Below are 16,547 nucleotides of genomic sequence, written 5' to 3'. Positions count from 1 at the left end.
CTGTTCATTAAGATAGAGTGAAAAGACAAAACCAGAGTAGAAGATATTTAGAGCAGGGCGCCTAGGTAGCACAGTTGGTTAAGCATCTCTTAGCTTTGACTCAGGTAGTGATCTCAGGGGGTTGTGGGATCCAGACCCACACTGGGCTCCATTCTCAGCAGTTTGCTTAAAGATTCTTTCTCTCCCTCTGCTCCTTCCTGCCGTGTACTCTCTCTTTCTCTCAAATAAATAATCTTAAAAAAAAAAAGATATTTAGAGCAATAAACTGACACTGGACTACCTCTACTAAAATAAAGTACTACTACAAATTGGTAAGGGAAAAAACTCACCCTTGGGATTGAGAGTCATACACTTCACTGACTAAGCCAGCCAGACACCTCTCAAGCTATCACTTATACATTGCCAGTGGGAGTATAAATTCATTTGACTACAATGAAAAGCAACGTAGCATTTGTTATTCACATACCCTACAGTCCAGCAGTTCTAGTACCAGAAAAACAGTCAAAAGAAACTTTTGCATACATGCACTAAGAGATATGTACAAGAATATCCAAAGCACGGTTCCTAACATTAAAAAGTGAAATACAAATTAAGATCATGGGAGAATGGATAAATTGAAAGATAATGACAATAATGACAAAATATTTTTCAGCAGAGAAAAATTGAAAAACTATAGCTACATGCAGCAAGGTAGTTGGATTTTACTAACATAATATTGTGAGATAAAAAAAAAAGTCACAAGAGGCACCTGGCTGGCTCAGTTGGAAGAGTATGCAGCTTACTTGCTTGCTTGCTTTTTTAAGATTTTATTTAGTTATTTGAGAGAGAAGTCAGGGGAGGAGCAAAGGGAAAGGAGAGGGGAAGCAGACTCTTCCCTGCACTCAGAGCCCAGGACCTTGAGTTCATGACTTGAGCTGACATCAGACACTTATCCAACTAAGCCATCCCGGTTCCCCCAGAAGAGCATGTAACTTTTGATCAGAGAGTCATGAGTTTGAGCCCTATGTTGGGTGTGGAGATTATTAAAAATAAATAAACTTTTTAAATAAAAGATATATTTATTTATTCGAGAGAGACAGAGACATAGGCAGAGGGAGTATAGGCTGCTCAGAGGGAGCCCAATGCAGGACTGGATCCCAGATCCTGGTATCACACCCTAAGCCAAAGGCAGATGCTCAATTGCTGAGCCACCCAGGCATCCCTAAATAAAGAAACTTAAAAAAAAAAAAAAAAAAAAAAAAAAAAAAAGATTACATGTAGGACACCTTTTTTTAAAAGTTCAAAAATAAGTAAATAATTACTATATATTGTTTAGGCATACACACAGGATAAACATTTTTTTAAAAGTCAGAAATAATAAACAAAATTTAGAGGTGATCAGGGTGTAGGAATATTGATGTCTCAACACCCATTAAAATATTGAATAAGCAGTAAAATATATTCTTTACTTTTTTTCTTTTTTTTTTTTTTAAGATTTTGTTTATTTATTCATGAGAGACACAGAGAGAAAGCAGAGATACAGGCAGAAGGAGAAGCAGGCTCCATGCAGGGAGCCTGATGTGGGGCTCAATCCCGGGACTCCAGGATCATGCCCTGAGCCACCCAGGCATCCCAGATATATATTTTCAAAAGACCAAAAATGACCTTCCTTTGATGCTTATGAGCCAAGGATAACATTTATCTCAATTCTGTATATCCAAGGTCCAATTAAAACAAAAACAGACAATCAGGTAGGAAAATGGGTAAAAGGCTTGAAAAGGGACTTGGATAAGGAAACTTGAATGGTCAATAAACATACAAAAAGATCCTTACTCTCCCTAGGTTGAAATCAAGGAAAACATAAATAAAAAAAAATAGTTAAAATATCATTTCACGTTAAGCTAAACTGACAAAAAAATTAAATATGACAAAATCAAGTGTTGGCAAAGACTTAAAGCAACTGCAATTCTTCTACATTGCTGGCAACTGGAAACCATTTTGACTCCCTAATAAGGGTAAATATGTACATACGTCCTGTAGTATATTCTTTCAATGAAATACAGTGAAAATAAATCCAGCTGTGTGCATCAACATGTATGATTCTCAAGAACATGTTGAGCAAAAAAGGTAGGTCACATAATCAGTACTGTATGACTCCATTCACATAACATTCAAACATGTAAAACTAGAACATGTATTGTTTAAGAATATATACTGGTAAAATTATCTTTAAAAAGCTAGGAAATAGGGAGACCTGGGTGGCTCAGCGGTTGAGCGTCTGCCTTTGACTCCAGGCATGATCCCAGAGTCCTGGGATCGAATCCCGCATTGGGCTCCCCACAGGGAGCTTCCTTCTCCCTTTGCCTATATCTCTGCCTCTCTCTCTCTGTGTCTCTCATGAATAAATAAATAAGATCTTTAGGGCAGTCCCAGTGGCGCAGCGGTTTAGCGCCGCCTACAGCCCAAGGTATAATCCTGGAGACCCAGGATCGAGTCCCACGTCGGGTTCCCTGAATGGGGAGCCTGCTTCTCCCTCTGCCTGGGTCTCTGCCTCTCTCTCTCTCTCTCTGTCTCTATGAATAAATAAATAAATAAAATCTAAAAAAAAAAAAAAGTTAAAAATAAATAAATAAAATCTTAAAAAAAAAAAAAGGCAAGGAAATAACACACCCTAAATACAGGGCAGAGATTAACTCTGGGGAAGAAGAGAGCAAAGAGGATCAGGGAAGGGTATATAGGGGCTTTAGCAGTCATGGCAATGTTTGTTTGCTTAAACTAGATGGTATTAATTGTATTGTGATTCTTTATACCTTCCACATATTTTATAAAAATTCTTTCATATCTACTCAATATTGTATAAAAACATTTTTTAAAAAAAGCACAAAAGAACAGAAGGCGATGAATAAGAAGCCTGGGAATATACAAAATTAGCATCCAAGGCAAGAAAGAGAGCAGAATTGTTGATTATGTAAATAGGAGGGTTCCTGGATGAAAAATGAGGATATAGATTCTGGGAGAGATTAATTAGATGTGTGGAGGCAGAATTGGGGGAGGGACCAACTGTGTGAAAGACTTCAATATGTCTCCTTCAGGTATAGAGACAGAATACAACAACTTCTTTTTTTTTTTAAGATTTGATTTTTAAGTAATCTCCACATTCAACATAGGGCTCAAACTTACAACCCTGAGATCAACAGTCCCATGCTCTACTGACTGAGGCAGCCAGGTGCCCCAGAATACAGCACTTCTATAAGAAATCTACGGAGCTTCTTCCAGGTCTGACTCTCAAAAGCCATCAATTTTAGGAAAGATATTAAAATAGCTATCTGTGTTTTGGGAAAGGAATATTAGGATCACAGCCCAGAGAAAGGAGAAGATAGAATGAATGCACAGAAACACTGTTGGGGGAAGAGGATCAAAGATTCATACTCAAGAGAAGGAAACAGATCACATTAAATAGAACCAGTTTATTTTTTTTATTTTTTTATTTTTTTTAAAGTTTTATTTATTTTTTTTATAAATTTTTACTTATTTATTTATGATAGTCACAGAGAGAGAGAGAGAGAGAGAGAGAGAGAGAGAGAGAGGCAGAGACACAGGCAGAGGGAGAAGCAGGCTCCATGCACCGGGAGCCCGACATGGGATTCGATCCCGGGTCTCCAGGATCGCGCCCTGGGCCAAAGGCAGGCGCCAAACCTCTGTGCCACCCAGGGATCTCTAAATAGAACCAGTTTAAAGATTTAAGAGAGTATACTGGAATTTCACTTTAGAAGTTTACAATAATACCTACAGATAAAGAAATTGCCAAGGTATTATTTTTTTTAAAGATTTTATTTATTCATTCATGAGAGACACAGAGAGAAGGCAGAGACATAGGCAGAGAGAGAAGCAGGCTCCATGCAGAGAGCCTGATGCAGTACTTGATCCCAGAACTCCAGGATCACACCCTGGGCTGAAGGCAGATGTTCAACCACTGAGCCACCCAGGCGTCTTGCCAAGAGGTGGTATTATCACTACAATAACCACTGTTAGATGCTTCCCAAAGAACCATTTTCTCTCTTCTTGTTAACAGATCTCAATTTGGTTGGGTGTTAATGCACTCAGCCAAAGGAATCAAATGTGATTAGTCTAAGCCAATTGCTGGTGAATGATCTAAGGATGGCAAATGACCCAGTGAGATTTAAGGGGAAATCTGTTAGGAAACTTCTAGGAAGGGTTTTCCTCTCTAATAAAGAAGACAGTGTGGGATGGGGATAGTGGAAAATGATCCATTTGCCACCACTTCCCTTCTTCTTTGTATTCTGTTGTACAGACTCTTAACACTTGGAGCTGAGACACCCATCATGGGATTTCAAGGCAAAAAACAAAAGGATAAAATCAAATAAGCTGGGGCATCTGGGTGGCGCAGTCAGTTAAGTGTTTACCTCTTTATTTCAGCTCAGGTCATAATTTCATGGGTCACAAGATCAGCCCCGCATCAGGTTCCACGGTACTCAGCAGGTTGTTTTGTTTTATTCTCTCTCCCTCTCCCTTTGCCTTTCCCTTCCCCCCACTTGCACACGTGCATGCGTGCACTCTCTCTACATACACACACACACACACACACACACACACACACAAAATAAATAAAACTTAAAAAAAAAAATCAGGGGCACCTGGGGTGGCTCAGTGGTTGAGCATCTGCCTTTACAAATGATCATGAATCTCCGAATCCTGGGATCAAGTCTCCACATTGGGCTCCCTGTGGGGAACCTGCCTCTCCCTCTGCCTATGTCTCTACCTCTTTCTCTCTCTCTCTCTCTCTCTCTCTGGCTCTCATGAGTAAATAAAAAATCTTTAAAACAAACAAACAAAAACAATCAAATAAGCTAAGGATGACTGAGCAGGAGAGAATAAGCCTGGGTCTCTGATGATATCATCAAAAAATTCTGAGACCATCTACTTCTAGACTTCTTGTTAAAATATTGCTTAGGAAAAAAAAATATTGCTTAGGGCGGGTTGCCTGGTGGCTTAGTTGGTTAGGCATCTGACTCTTGATCTCAGCTCAGGTCATGATCTCAGGGTTTTTTTTTTTTTTTTTTTAAGATTTTATTTATTTATTCATGAGAGATACAGAGAGAGAGGCAGAGAGAGAAGCAGGCTCCATGCAGGGAGCCCAATGTGGGACTCAATCCCAGGTCTCCAGGATCATGTCCTGGGCTGAAGGCGGCGCTAAACCACTGAGCCACCCAGGCTGCCCTGATCTCAGGGTTTTGAATTCAAGCCCCACACTGGGCTCCACACTAGATGTGGAGTCTACTTAAAAAATATATATATCTTAGGATGAGGGAGTAGGAGGAGGACAAATGGACACATAAAGACTCTGGAACCAAAAAGATATGGGTTGGAGTCTTAGGTTCATGTCAATCATCTTCTCTGACCTTGTTTCTTTAGCTATAAATTAAGGTTGCTATAAGGATTATATGAAATAACAGGTAGCCCTGGCCTACCACCCAAGCAATCTTCAATAAATGTTCATTTATTTTTCTTTACTTGAAGATAGGATCCGTTTTTTAATACTTCAGTATCACTCATGGAGTTTAATATAGTCCCTGGGATATGACAAGTATTCAACAAAAACATACTGAATGAGGGGATTCCTGGGTGGCGCAGCGGTTTAGCGCCTGCCTTTGGCCCAGGGCGCGATCCTGGAGACCCGGGATCGAGTCCCACGTCGGGCTCCCAGTGCATGGAGCCTGCTTCTCCCTCTGCCTGTGTCTCTCTGCCTCTCTCTCTCTCTCTCTGTGTGACTATCATTCATAAATAAATAAATAAATAAATAAATAAATAAATAAATAAATAAATAAATAAATAAATAAATATACACACACTGAATGAAAGAGAGAAAGAGAGCTTGAGGTAACTTTTGAAGATGAGTAAAATATGACTGGGCAGGATGGGATAGAAAGAGGCAGAATCTGATCTGAGGGTTCTGAGAAGGGAGTGACAGAAAAGGAGGCAAGCTAGAGCCAGATTAGCAAGGTATAGATGTGTAAGAGGGAACTCTGGAAGGTCTCGGCGCTCGCTATTCCACATTCAGGTATCCTCTTTTTATCTAAATGCTAGTCTACTCCCTAGAGTCCCTCAAAACCTCTGTCTGCTACCTTTTATGTTTTTCATTCTCAGATGCCTTTCACACCTGACAAAGGTCTCTGGTCCCACATCTGCCTGCTCCTCTACCTTCCCTCCTTGCTTCCCCAGCTGCCTCCAGTGGCTCTAGGGACATAACAGGGCCATCTGAGACAGAAGACTCATCTCCTTTCAGTCTCTGGAATGGTGAGGAAGGATACTGCAGTTGCTAGGTTACTTAAGCTGCCGGCACAGACTTTAACCACAGACTCTTAGGCTCTAACCATAAGGCAACATAGGCCCCAGCCCTTCTTTATTTTCTCATTTGGACCTTTGCAACAGCCTAACTGGCTTCCCTACTAAAATGCATGCCTGGAGGCTCCTGACTGGCTCAGTTGGTGGAGCATGTGACTCTTGATCTCGAGGCTGAGAGTTTTCACCCCATACCGGGCAGATTACTTAGCACCTGGGTGGCTCAGTCGGTTTAAGCATCCAACTCTTGGTTTCAGCTCAAGTCATAGTCTCACGGTTGCAGGATCAAGCCCCATGTGTGGCTCTGCACTCAGTGCGGTCTGCTTCAAATTCTCTCTCCCTTTTCCTCCCACCCACTAACTCTATTTTTTGAAATTTAATTCATTTTTTTAATGTATTTGACAGAGAGAGAAAGCACAAGTAGGCTCAGAGGGAGAAGCAGGGAGCCTCATGTGGGGCTCGATCCCAGAATCCTGAGTGAGATCATGACCTAAGCCGAAGGTAGACACCTAACCGACTGAGCCACCCAGCTGCAACCCGCCCCCCCAATAAATAAATAAAATATTTTAAGAATAAATAAAAATAAAATGCATACCTGTTTTATCTCTCCTTGATTTAAAATCCATTACTTGGGGATGCCTGGCTGGCTCAGTCAGTAGAGCATGCAACTCACCATCTTGGGGTTGAAGTTCCAGCCCCACACTGGGTGTGGAGATTACTTAAAAAAAAATCTTTGGAGCACCTGGGTGGCATAATCAATTAACTGTCCAACTCTCAGTTTCAGCTCAGAATACAATCTCAAGGTCTTGAGATCAGGCCCCACATTACAGAATAATATGGATCCCTATTTTCTCTTTAAAAACTGATGGTGGGGGCACCACCAGTGGAGGCATCCCTCTCCATCTGCTCGTGCTCTCTCTCAAATAAATAAAATCTTTAAAAAATAAATAAAATAAAAACTGGTAGGTGGGCAAAAATAAGACGGAACTGAGTCAAGCAGTTTAGAGACTATGCTCTCTAGTCATTAGGGACTTGTCTAGCTCAACATAGTCCCAATTGCTCTTTTTTTAGGCATTGAATTTTTTTTTTTTTTAATCTTGGCCCATCAGAGTTGCTTATTACATAGTACAGCATATCCAATCCTTGCTGACCTCTCCAACTGTAGGTCCCTTTACTCACACCCGTGAGACCTTTACACTATAGCACTACCTAGAAACTACTCATAGTTTCCCCAAACACACCATACTGTTCTCACCTCTTTGCCTTTTTGTTTACACTCTTCCCTTGGTCTAGAATGTCAGTCCCCTCCTGAACTCCTGGCTAAATTCTATTCAATATTTAAAATTCTGCTCAGATAGTACCTCCAGGAAACATTCCAAGGCTCCCTTCCTCCTTCACTTTTCATTATCTCTGTATCTTGTACATTATTTAATTGTGCGTTCTCAGACTGTAGTACAATTTATTTGTGTACCTGTCAGTCTCCAGCACTGGAGTGAACCCTTTAAAAACAGAAATCTCTATCAATGTCTGCCACATAACAGCCCATTCGACACATCTGATGAATGAGTAGTTGAGAAAATGAGATAACATAACTAGAGCTGATGGGGTTAGGGAGTGGTGGGGGTCCCAGTAACTCACATAGATTTCCATTTTTCGGTAGAGACCATAGTTAAGTAGCAAATTGTGAGTCATACGGATTCGGTGAGGCTTCATTGGGTGGCCTTGTCCATAATAGTAATTTCCAACATCCCCTGAAGAAGAAAGAGTGACAGTTTCAGTGACACAGTTAGACATACACTCCCAGGAGAATCCAGGAATTTTTATAACCATCTCCTAATCAAATTCTTTCTCTTTTGTTCTAGTCCCCAAGATTCTCACCCACCTTGAGGAAGAGTTAACTCCAAAATAAAAATAAAACAAACAAAAAAAGCAAAATAAAAATAAAACAAAACAGGAATAACAAACAAAAAAAGCAGGGGACTCTGGTGAGTCCAGCACTTAAAGATATAAGCCTAGCCGACAGGCACTACACAGTGTAAAAACGGTTCATTCCAAAGCTACTGGAGAATAGCAGGCAACGAGGTGATTCACCTCACCGTATCTGCAAAGAATTCACTCCCACAACAGAAAAATAACCATTACTATTCAGAATTATTATAAGTCACAGTTCACCTCTTTCATATTAAAACACTTTATGGGGTTAAAGCACATTTACATTTACTTTCTTAATGGATCCTCAGTGGCAGCCCTGGTGGTGCAGCGGTTTGGCGCAGCCTGCAGCCTGGGGTGTGATCCTGGAGACCCAGGATCGAGTCCCACATGAGGCTCCCTGCACAGAGCCTGCTTCTCCCTCTGCCTGTGTCTTTGCCTCTCTCTCTCTGTGTCTATGAATAAATAAATAAAATCTTAAAAAAAATTAATGGATCCTCACAATAACCTGGTAAAACAGGAGTATTATTCCCATTGTATAGATAAGAAAACTAAACTCTTATCATCTCTAGCTTCCTCTATAGCAATAGACTTCTAATTGGTTCCTCTGTCTTCAACTCAAAACTATCTGCCACACTGACCAGTTATTTTTCTAACACACAGCTTTAATAAGACCATTCCCCTGCTCAAAAACCCTTAATGACTCCCCATCTTCTACAGGATAAAGAACAACTTCACTAGCCTGGCATTCAACTCACAACACTCCCTCTCCCGCTCTCTCCCTCTCCCAGCTCTCGACTCTAAACGGAAAAGGCAAACTATGGCCCTTGGGCCAAATACAACTAGCTGCCTGTTTTTTTGTAAATAAAATTTTATTGGAACACAGCCAAGCCCATTAGCTTAAATATTGTCTATGGCTGCTTTCACATTATAATAGCAGAGTTGAGTAAACAGTTGCCACAGAGACCCACCCATATAGCACAGAGGCCAAAAATATTATCTGGCCCTTTACAGAAAATCTGCTAATCTCTGTTCTAAACACACTGGATGATTATCAGCATCCTGAATATGGCATTCACCTTCACACCCAAGTAGTCTTTGTTAAGACTGTTCCTTTGACCCAGAATGTCCTTCCTTTTCTGATGACCCTCATACTACAAAGCCCAGCTTAAGTGCCAAACATATTCCTGATTAAATATAAAAAAATTAAAATTAAAATAAATGGCCATTTCCTCTCCATGCAATTTGTATACATCACTTAATAAATTTTGTTTTGTATCTGAATTACTTTATCTATTTATATACATAAGATTGGAAGCTCCTTGAATGCCAGGACAAATGCATTCTGTACATCATAAAGGCTGAATAAAGATTCAAGGAATTGAACTGAATGACTCAGAGAAGTTAAGTGCCTATTTAAGATCACACAACAAATGATGCAGGCAGGGGTCAACTCTTCTGACTCCAAATCTAGTACCCTAAAAAGTTGCATTGGGTTTCCCAAGTACCTACTTCAGTTTGCCCTTAATCTAGGGAGCTCTGTGAAACTCCTTGGCACAAAGTTCCTGGCACAAATATTCCAAAAATCAAGTGGGGGTGCCCAGCTGGCTCAGCCACTAGAGCATGTAACTCTTGATCTCAGAGCCATGAGTCTGAGCCCCACCTTGGACCCAGAGCTTACTTAAAAAAAAAAAAAAAAGAAAAAAGAAACAACAAAAAAACAAAAACAAACAAGAATGAAGTGAATTGCACACCCAAGGATCCCTACTTAGAAGTCCATCAGATTGAGGCAGATTTTTGAGCACCAATAAAAAGGTCTCAACCTCTTATGCATCATGGTTGGGTGGTGTCAGTAACAGGCTTATTCCACCGACTAATGCACTGTGGGGAATGTCACCAATAGCATCCAAACCACACTCCCAATTCTCTTTGCCATATACATGGCCAGGGACAATGGAAAAATTCTAAACAGCTAGATGTTTAGGATCTCACTCTCTTACCTGTCTTTTTTTTTTTTTTTTTTTAAGATTTTATTTATTCATGAGAGACACAGAGAGAGAGGCAGAGACACAGGCAGAGGGAGAAGCAGGCTCCATGCAGGGAGCCCGACACGGGACTCGATCCTGGGTCTCCAGGATTGCACCCTGGGCTGAAGGCGGCGCCAAACTGCTGAGCCACCCAGGTTGCCCTCTTACCTGTCTTTTTAATATATTTTATTTTTTAGAACAATTTTAGATTTATAAAAAAAATTGCAAAGATAGTAGAGAGAGTTCTCAGACACCCCAGTTTCCCCTATTATCAGCATTCTACATGATAAAACATTTGCTACAATTAATGAACCAATATTGATACGCTATCTTTGACTAAAAGCCCATGCTTTATTCAAATTCCCTTAGTTTTTATTAACATCCTTTTACCCTATTCTGTTAATCTTAGTAAGGCCTGTGAGGGCAAGAACTGTGCTGAAAGAGACAAAAGCCAGAGTATAGTATTTGGTGGCAGTCAATTGGGACCCTTGTCCCATATAGACACAGACTTTGAGATGAAGTAGCAGAGAAGGCACGTGGAAAATTTTGTTTCCAGGGACCCTCAGACCACCTTATCAGCCATGGCGATTGGTAGAACAGGTTCCCTAGGGATTGGTGGAGACATCCAGATGCAGACCCAATTTGAAGATGGATAGTAACATGACCAATACTGTTATGTAACTGATTCCTGGCTTACCCAGGGCCTTAATCCCCAGCAAGTCCCCTGCCTATCAAACCTGAATTCAGCCAAGGCTTAGACTTGGAGAACTAAGATAGCTTATCTAGAAGGCTAGGGGAGTACCTGACGTGGGGCCCAGAGGCACCATCCTTTTCTTAACAGCTTTTAATCCAGTTGCTGAGAGACTTTTTAAAAGAAATAGTCCTTTTTATTTAGATACTACCTTTATAGTTAGAGAGCTTTTCCCACTCTTCTCAATGTTTTTCAGGGTTTTTTTTTTAAATTTATATTTATTTTTTTTGAGAGAGAGAGAGAAAGAGATGGTGGGGGGAGGCTGAGGAAGAGGGAGGAGCAGACTCCCCACAGAGCAGGGAGCCCAATGAGGGGCTCAATCCCAGGATACTGGGATCATGACATGAGCCAAAAGCAGACACTTAACCAACTGAGCCACACAGGTGCCCCTCAAGGTTTTTTGGTTTTATAGGAGTGACCTGAGGCCTACAAAGGTAAAGTAACTTGCCCAATACTGCAAAGCTTCTGAGTCCCATGCTCACCTCTGTAAAACTCACAAATGGTTTCTCAAAAAGTAACTCTCCTTCGTCTAAAAACTAAGGTCTTTCTACTTTTTCTCATTTTAAACTAATGGTGTAGAGATCACAAAACTGTGCAAACTCATATGGCTACAAAGTCAAAGGCTCCAGCCTTGAACGGACCCTCACTGCTGCCCAGCAGTAATGGAAGGACTCTTCCAAACTTATTTCCTCAGCTCCCTCTTTCACAACAGCTACTTAACAGCTCAGGTTCATGACCTGAGCCAAAAGCAGATGCTCAACCACTGAGCCACCCAGGCACCCCTCCATTTGGATTTTGAATATGCTCAACCCTTAGCCACTATGTCCCTTTTTTTTTTTAATGTCCCTCTTTATAAACAACTCTTTCTCTCTGCCTCAACCAAACTTCCTTTGAAAAGGGTTCAATCTGACGTCTTCTCTTCACCCATCCATTCATTCTCCAATCTACTGCAATCTAGTTTCACTGCAAACCTGCATAAGAAATAGTTCTTGCCAACACCTGGCCACTCCCTCCTTCTTTTGGCTACTGTAACAAAGACTTCTGGTTCATGAGGTGCCTGGGTGGCTCAGCTGGTTAAGTATCTGACTCACCGTAGTGAGTTCCAGCCTCATGGTGGGCTCCATGCTGAGAGTGGAGCTACTTAAAAACAACAAAGAAAAGACTTTCTGGTTCATTTACATTCCCTCTGTACAATTTAATCAGCAAGTATTTATTGAGAGCCCACTATGAAAGAGGCACTGTTCTGGGGGCTGAGCATACAGAGCTAGATAAGACACGATCCCATTCCCTAAGGAGATTACCATCTAAGAAGAATGAACAAGTAAACAGGCAATTCCAATACACAGTGACAAGCACTAGGACAGAAGAGTACAGAGCATAAAGAATACACTAGACTTTTCCTCAGTCCACTTCCTTAGAATTTCACCCGGGATCCTCTTTTCTTTCCACGTTGTATACAACTTCTCTGGTGAGGGACACCTGGGCAGCTAAGTGGTTGAGCATCTGCCTTCAGTTCAGGTTGTGATTCTGGGGTCCTGGAATCAAGTTCCGCATCAGACTCCGCGCAGGGAGCCTGCTTCTACCTCTGCCTATGTCTGGGTCTCTCATGAATAAATAAGTAAAATATTAAAAAAAAAAAAAAAAAAACTTCTTGGGTGATCACATCCTCTTTTTTTTTTTTTTAAGATTTATTTATTTATTCATGAGAGACCCACAGAGAGAGAGAGAGAGGCAGAGACAGGCAAAGGGAGAAGCAGGCTCCATGCAGGGAGCCTGATGTGGGACTCGATGCCGGGTCTCCAAGGATCACACCCTGGGCTGAAGGCAGGCGCCAAACCGCTGAGCCACCCAGGGATCCCCATGATCACATCCTCTTCTGTAACTAAAATTACCATCTGTATGCTGATAACTACCAAAAATCTCTACCTTCTCATTTCTATCTTCTAAACTGCAGACCTGGGATGCTTGGGTGGCTCCGTGGTTGAGCGTCTGCCTTCAGTTCAGGCCCTGATATCCAGAGTCCTGGGATGGAGTCCCACATCAGGCTCCCTGTAGGAGAGCCTGCATCTCCTTCTGCCTATGTCTCTGCCTCTCTCTCTCTGTCTCTCATAAATAAATAAATAAATAAATAAATAAATAAATAAATAAATAAATAAAATATTTAAAAAAAATAAAAAATAAACTGCAGACCTGAATAGCCAATTGCCTACTGGATACCTCTAAGCGGATATCCCCCATTAGGGGTATCCCTCAGTAAGTATTTTTTAGAGTAGAAATACAAAACCCAAAGTTATCAACTGATATAGCCTTCTCCAAACACATTAAACTGCCCAACCCAGGAGTTTGGGATCCTTACCTTTTTCCTTACCCCTACATTCATAAACTTAATTTCTTTCTCAGAGTGATAGGTCTAAGGTATAAATCTGATGATGTCACTAACCTTGCACAAAACTTCAATGATTCACAAGTGCACTCAGAATAAAGTCCAACTTCCGTAAGCCAGTGTGTCCAGCCCTTCAGGATCTAGTCTCCGATTACTTCTCCAGCCTCATGACTTTCAACTTTTCCCTCCACCCTATTCCCTGACCTCCTACACTCTGCCCTCAAACCTATACTGTACACACACCTGTGGTCTTTCAAAAATGCTGTCCTTAAAAAAAAAAAAATGCTGTCCTCTCTCTTCTAAATTTACGATCCTCTTTGCCTTCCCTGGGTTCGGCTATTAACTCCTGTTCTTCAGGTCCTAACTGAGATGGCACCTCCTGCCCCAAGTGGGCAGTCTCAGTTGGGTGCCTCTCCTCTGTGCTCCCCAAACACTCTGAGCTCTCCTTTATCCCAGCATGATCCTGGAAGGCAATTCTGTGTCACTGTCCATCTATCTTCCCATCCAGGCTGAGAGGAAGATGAGAAGTGACCTGATCAGCCCCACCGCCTCAGCACCTAAATGTCCCTAGTACAGAGTAAGCCATTCCACAGGCTTCTGTTACATGAAAAAGTCTGTTTTAACAGGTTGTATCTTTCTCCTTCCAAGCCCAGGGGCCCCATTTCCAGCAGCAAAGTGTAGGCCCAGCTGAGAGACGGAGGGGGCGGGGGAGAGGCTGGTGACAGGAGGTGGGGACTCTTGCAGGACTCTCACCAAAAAGGATGAGGAAGCAAAGGGGCAGAGGAAGACTTCTGTATTCTCGGCAGGAAAACACATCCTTGCACCCTTCTCCACCAGATCCTGCCTCGCCCTCAGACTCAGCCTCCTCTCCTGGGGTCCCACTCAAACTCTCTCCATCAGGCTTCCTGAGAACCACCCCCCTCCAGCCAAGTTACCGCAGGCTTCCTCAGAAGACCCCCACTCGGCCTCAGTCTCTTCCCTCAGCCTCGACTTCCTTTCCTTTCCTCTGAGCCTCCTCCCTCAGCCTCCACCTCCTGCTCTCAGCCTCCTCCCCCTGCCTCCTCCCTCCCCCTGCCCTCTTTCCTGAGCCTCCTCCCTCAGCCTCGACCTCTTTCCTCTCAGCCTCTTCCCTCTGAGCCTCCTCTCTCAGCCTCGTCCTCCTCGCAGCCTCCACTTCTCACGCTTTCCCCAACGCCTCAGCCTCTCCCAGCCTCCCCACTCGCATCTCCTCAGCCTCCCTCTCCCGGCCCCGGCCCGGCCCCGGCCCGGCCCCGCCCCCGCCGCGCGCACGGTGCTCACCGTCGTAGTAGTAACAGACTTTCCTCCTGGTGCCCTGAGTCTGCGCCATCTTGCTCGCCTCCCGTCCCTCCCGTCAGTCGGTCCGTCCGGCCTCCCGCCCGCGGCTCCGCTCGGCGTCCGACCCAGGGGGGGAGGGGGCGGGCCTCCCGCCCGCTCCGCCCGTCCCCTCCCGGGCTCACCTATAGCCGCGCAGCCCGGGCACGGCTCCAGCCAATCAGCTCGCGCAGGGACGGCCCGGAACTCGGCAGGGGGCAAGGGCAGCCCTGAGAGGCAGCCGAGGGCCCCCTGGGCCTGTACCAAGGTCTGCGACAGGGGGGTGGGGGAGCTGCCCGGGGACCGTACCATTAGTCCCGGGGGAAGAAAACGGATCCGTACACTTCGCCGTCCCGTTTCGGTGTTGGAAGTGCGCTGGGAGACCAGAAACCAACTTTGTCGTTTTATAGAGAATCAACTGAAGCCTGCGGGGAGGAAAGTGACTTGCACAAGGTCACTCAGCTAAGGACCGGGCTGAACCTGGCTTTGAGCCTGAGTTTGGAAGAGGGAGAAATCAACTTGACAAAGGAAAGAAAGCTGCTGTGGACCAAGTGCTGTGCAACCCCTTTACCCACGTTTATCTCAACGATTGCTCACAAAAGCTTTGGAAGAGGCTTTTTATTCCCGTTTTATGGATAAGGATAATGAACTTCAGACCTTTGTGACTTGCGCAGAGTCACACAATTAGGAATTAAATTCACCTTTCACTAGTACAGATTTTCTAAATGCCTGCTGTGCACTGGAGACACTGTAGGGAAGGGGCGGAATCCAGCCTTTCTTACTTCCAAAGCGGGCCTCCCTGATGCTGTCACCCGCAAGCACTGAAGAGTGCCTTTACACAGGAGGACACTGATTGTCCCCTTATACTAGGGCAGGGTTTCTGAACCTACTGAAGCTATTGACATTTGGAACTGGATAATTCCTTACTGTAAGGGGCTCTCTTGTGCATTGTGTAGGATGTTTAGCAGCATCTTTGGCCTTTACTCATTAGATGACAATAGCACCCTCCACTCCCACCCCCAGCTGTGGTCACCAAAATTGTTTCCAGACATTGCATAACTGTTTCCAGGGCAAGACAGGAGTGTAAAATTGCCCCCACCCTAACTTTGAGGACCACTGAACTTATTTATCAATCATCAACTGTTCATTATTGAAATCTGAAAAACTGAAAAGCACTGTGATGGGCTATTAAAATAATAAAATACAACAGTATTAATATTTAGTGAGTACTTACTATTTGTGTGCCAATTAAGTTACAAACTCATGGTCCTATAGTTGATAAGATACATTTTTATGCCTCTACAATTTATTTATTTATTAAGTAGGCTCCACACCCAGAGTGGAGCCCATCTGGAGGCTTGAACTCATGATCCTGAGATGAAGACCTGAACTGAGATCAAGCGTTGGATGTTTAACCAACTGAGTCACCCAGGTAACCCTATGCCTGTACAATTTAAAGAGTGCTTGGGCACTTAGACACTTGTGTTCCTCATTTGAGAACTGCATTTGGGCCACTAATTATAAAAGTAATAGAAGAGGGGCGCCTGGGTGGCTCAGTGGTTGAGCATCTGCCTTTGGCTCAGGTGGTGATCCCCAGGTCCTGGAATCAAGTCCTGCATCCAGCTCTGCGCAGGGAGCCTGCTTTTCCCTCTGCCTATGTCTCTGCCTCTCTCTGTGTGTCTCTCATGAATAAATAAATAAAATCTTAAAAAAATAAAAGTAACAGAAAATTTAAGATTTATAGAAACAGCTAAAGGAAGAGAGAGGGAGGGAGAGAGAAGGAGGG

The 16,547-nt window shown here is 43.2% G+C and overlaps 1 protein-coding gene across 1 annotated transcript in view; it reads right to left on the bottom strand.

The window, feature by feature from the left end:
* The window catches only part of HDAC1 (histone deacetylase 1), a 33,420-nt gene extending 18,548 nt beyond the window's left edge, over positions 1 to 14,872 (bottom strand). Inside the window, exons 1-2 of the mRNA XM_055331975.1 lie at positions 14,729 to 14,872; positions 7,978 to 8,090 (exon numbers count right to left, since the gene is read on the bottom strand). Of these exons, the coding sequence (XP_055187950.1) occupies positions 7,978 to 8,090; positions 14,729 to 14,777 (162 nt within the window). The 5' untranslated portion in view covers positions 14,778 to 14,872. The remainder of the gene's footprint in view (positions 1 to 7,977; positions 8,091 to 14,728) is intronic.
* Between the last annotated feature and the right edge of the window lie 1,675 nt (positions 14,873 to 16,547).

The sequence above is a fragment of the Nyctereutes procyonoides genome, unplaced genomic scaffold (genome assembly GCF_905146905.1).
Source record: "Nyctereutes procyonoides isolate TBG_1078 unplaced genomic scaffold, NYPRO_anot_genome, whole genome shotgun sequence".
NCBI classification, from domain to species: Eukaryota; Metazoa; Chordata; class Mammalia; order Carnivora; family Canidae; genus Nyctereutes; species Nyctereutes procyonoides.
The sequence above is the reverse complement of the archived record's forward strand: the minus strand, read 5'-3'. Positions and strand labels throughout refer to the sequence as shown.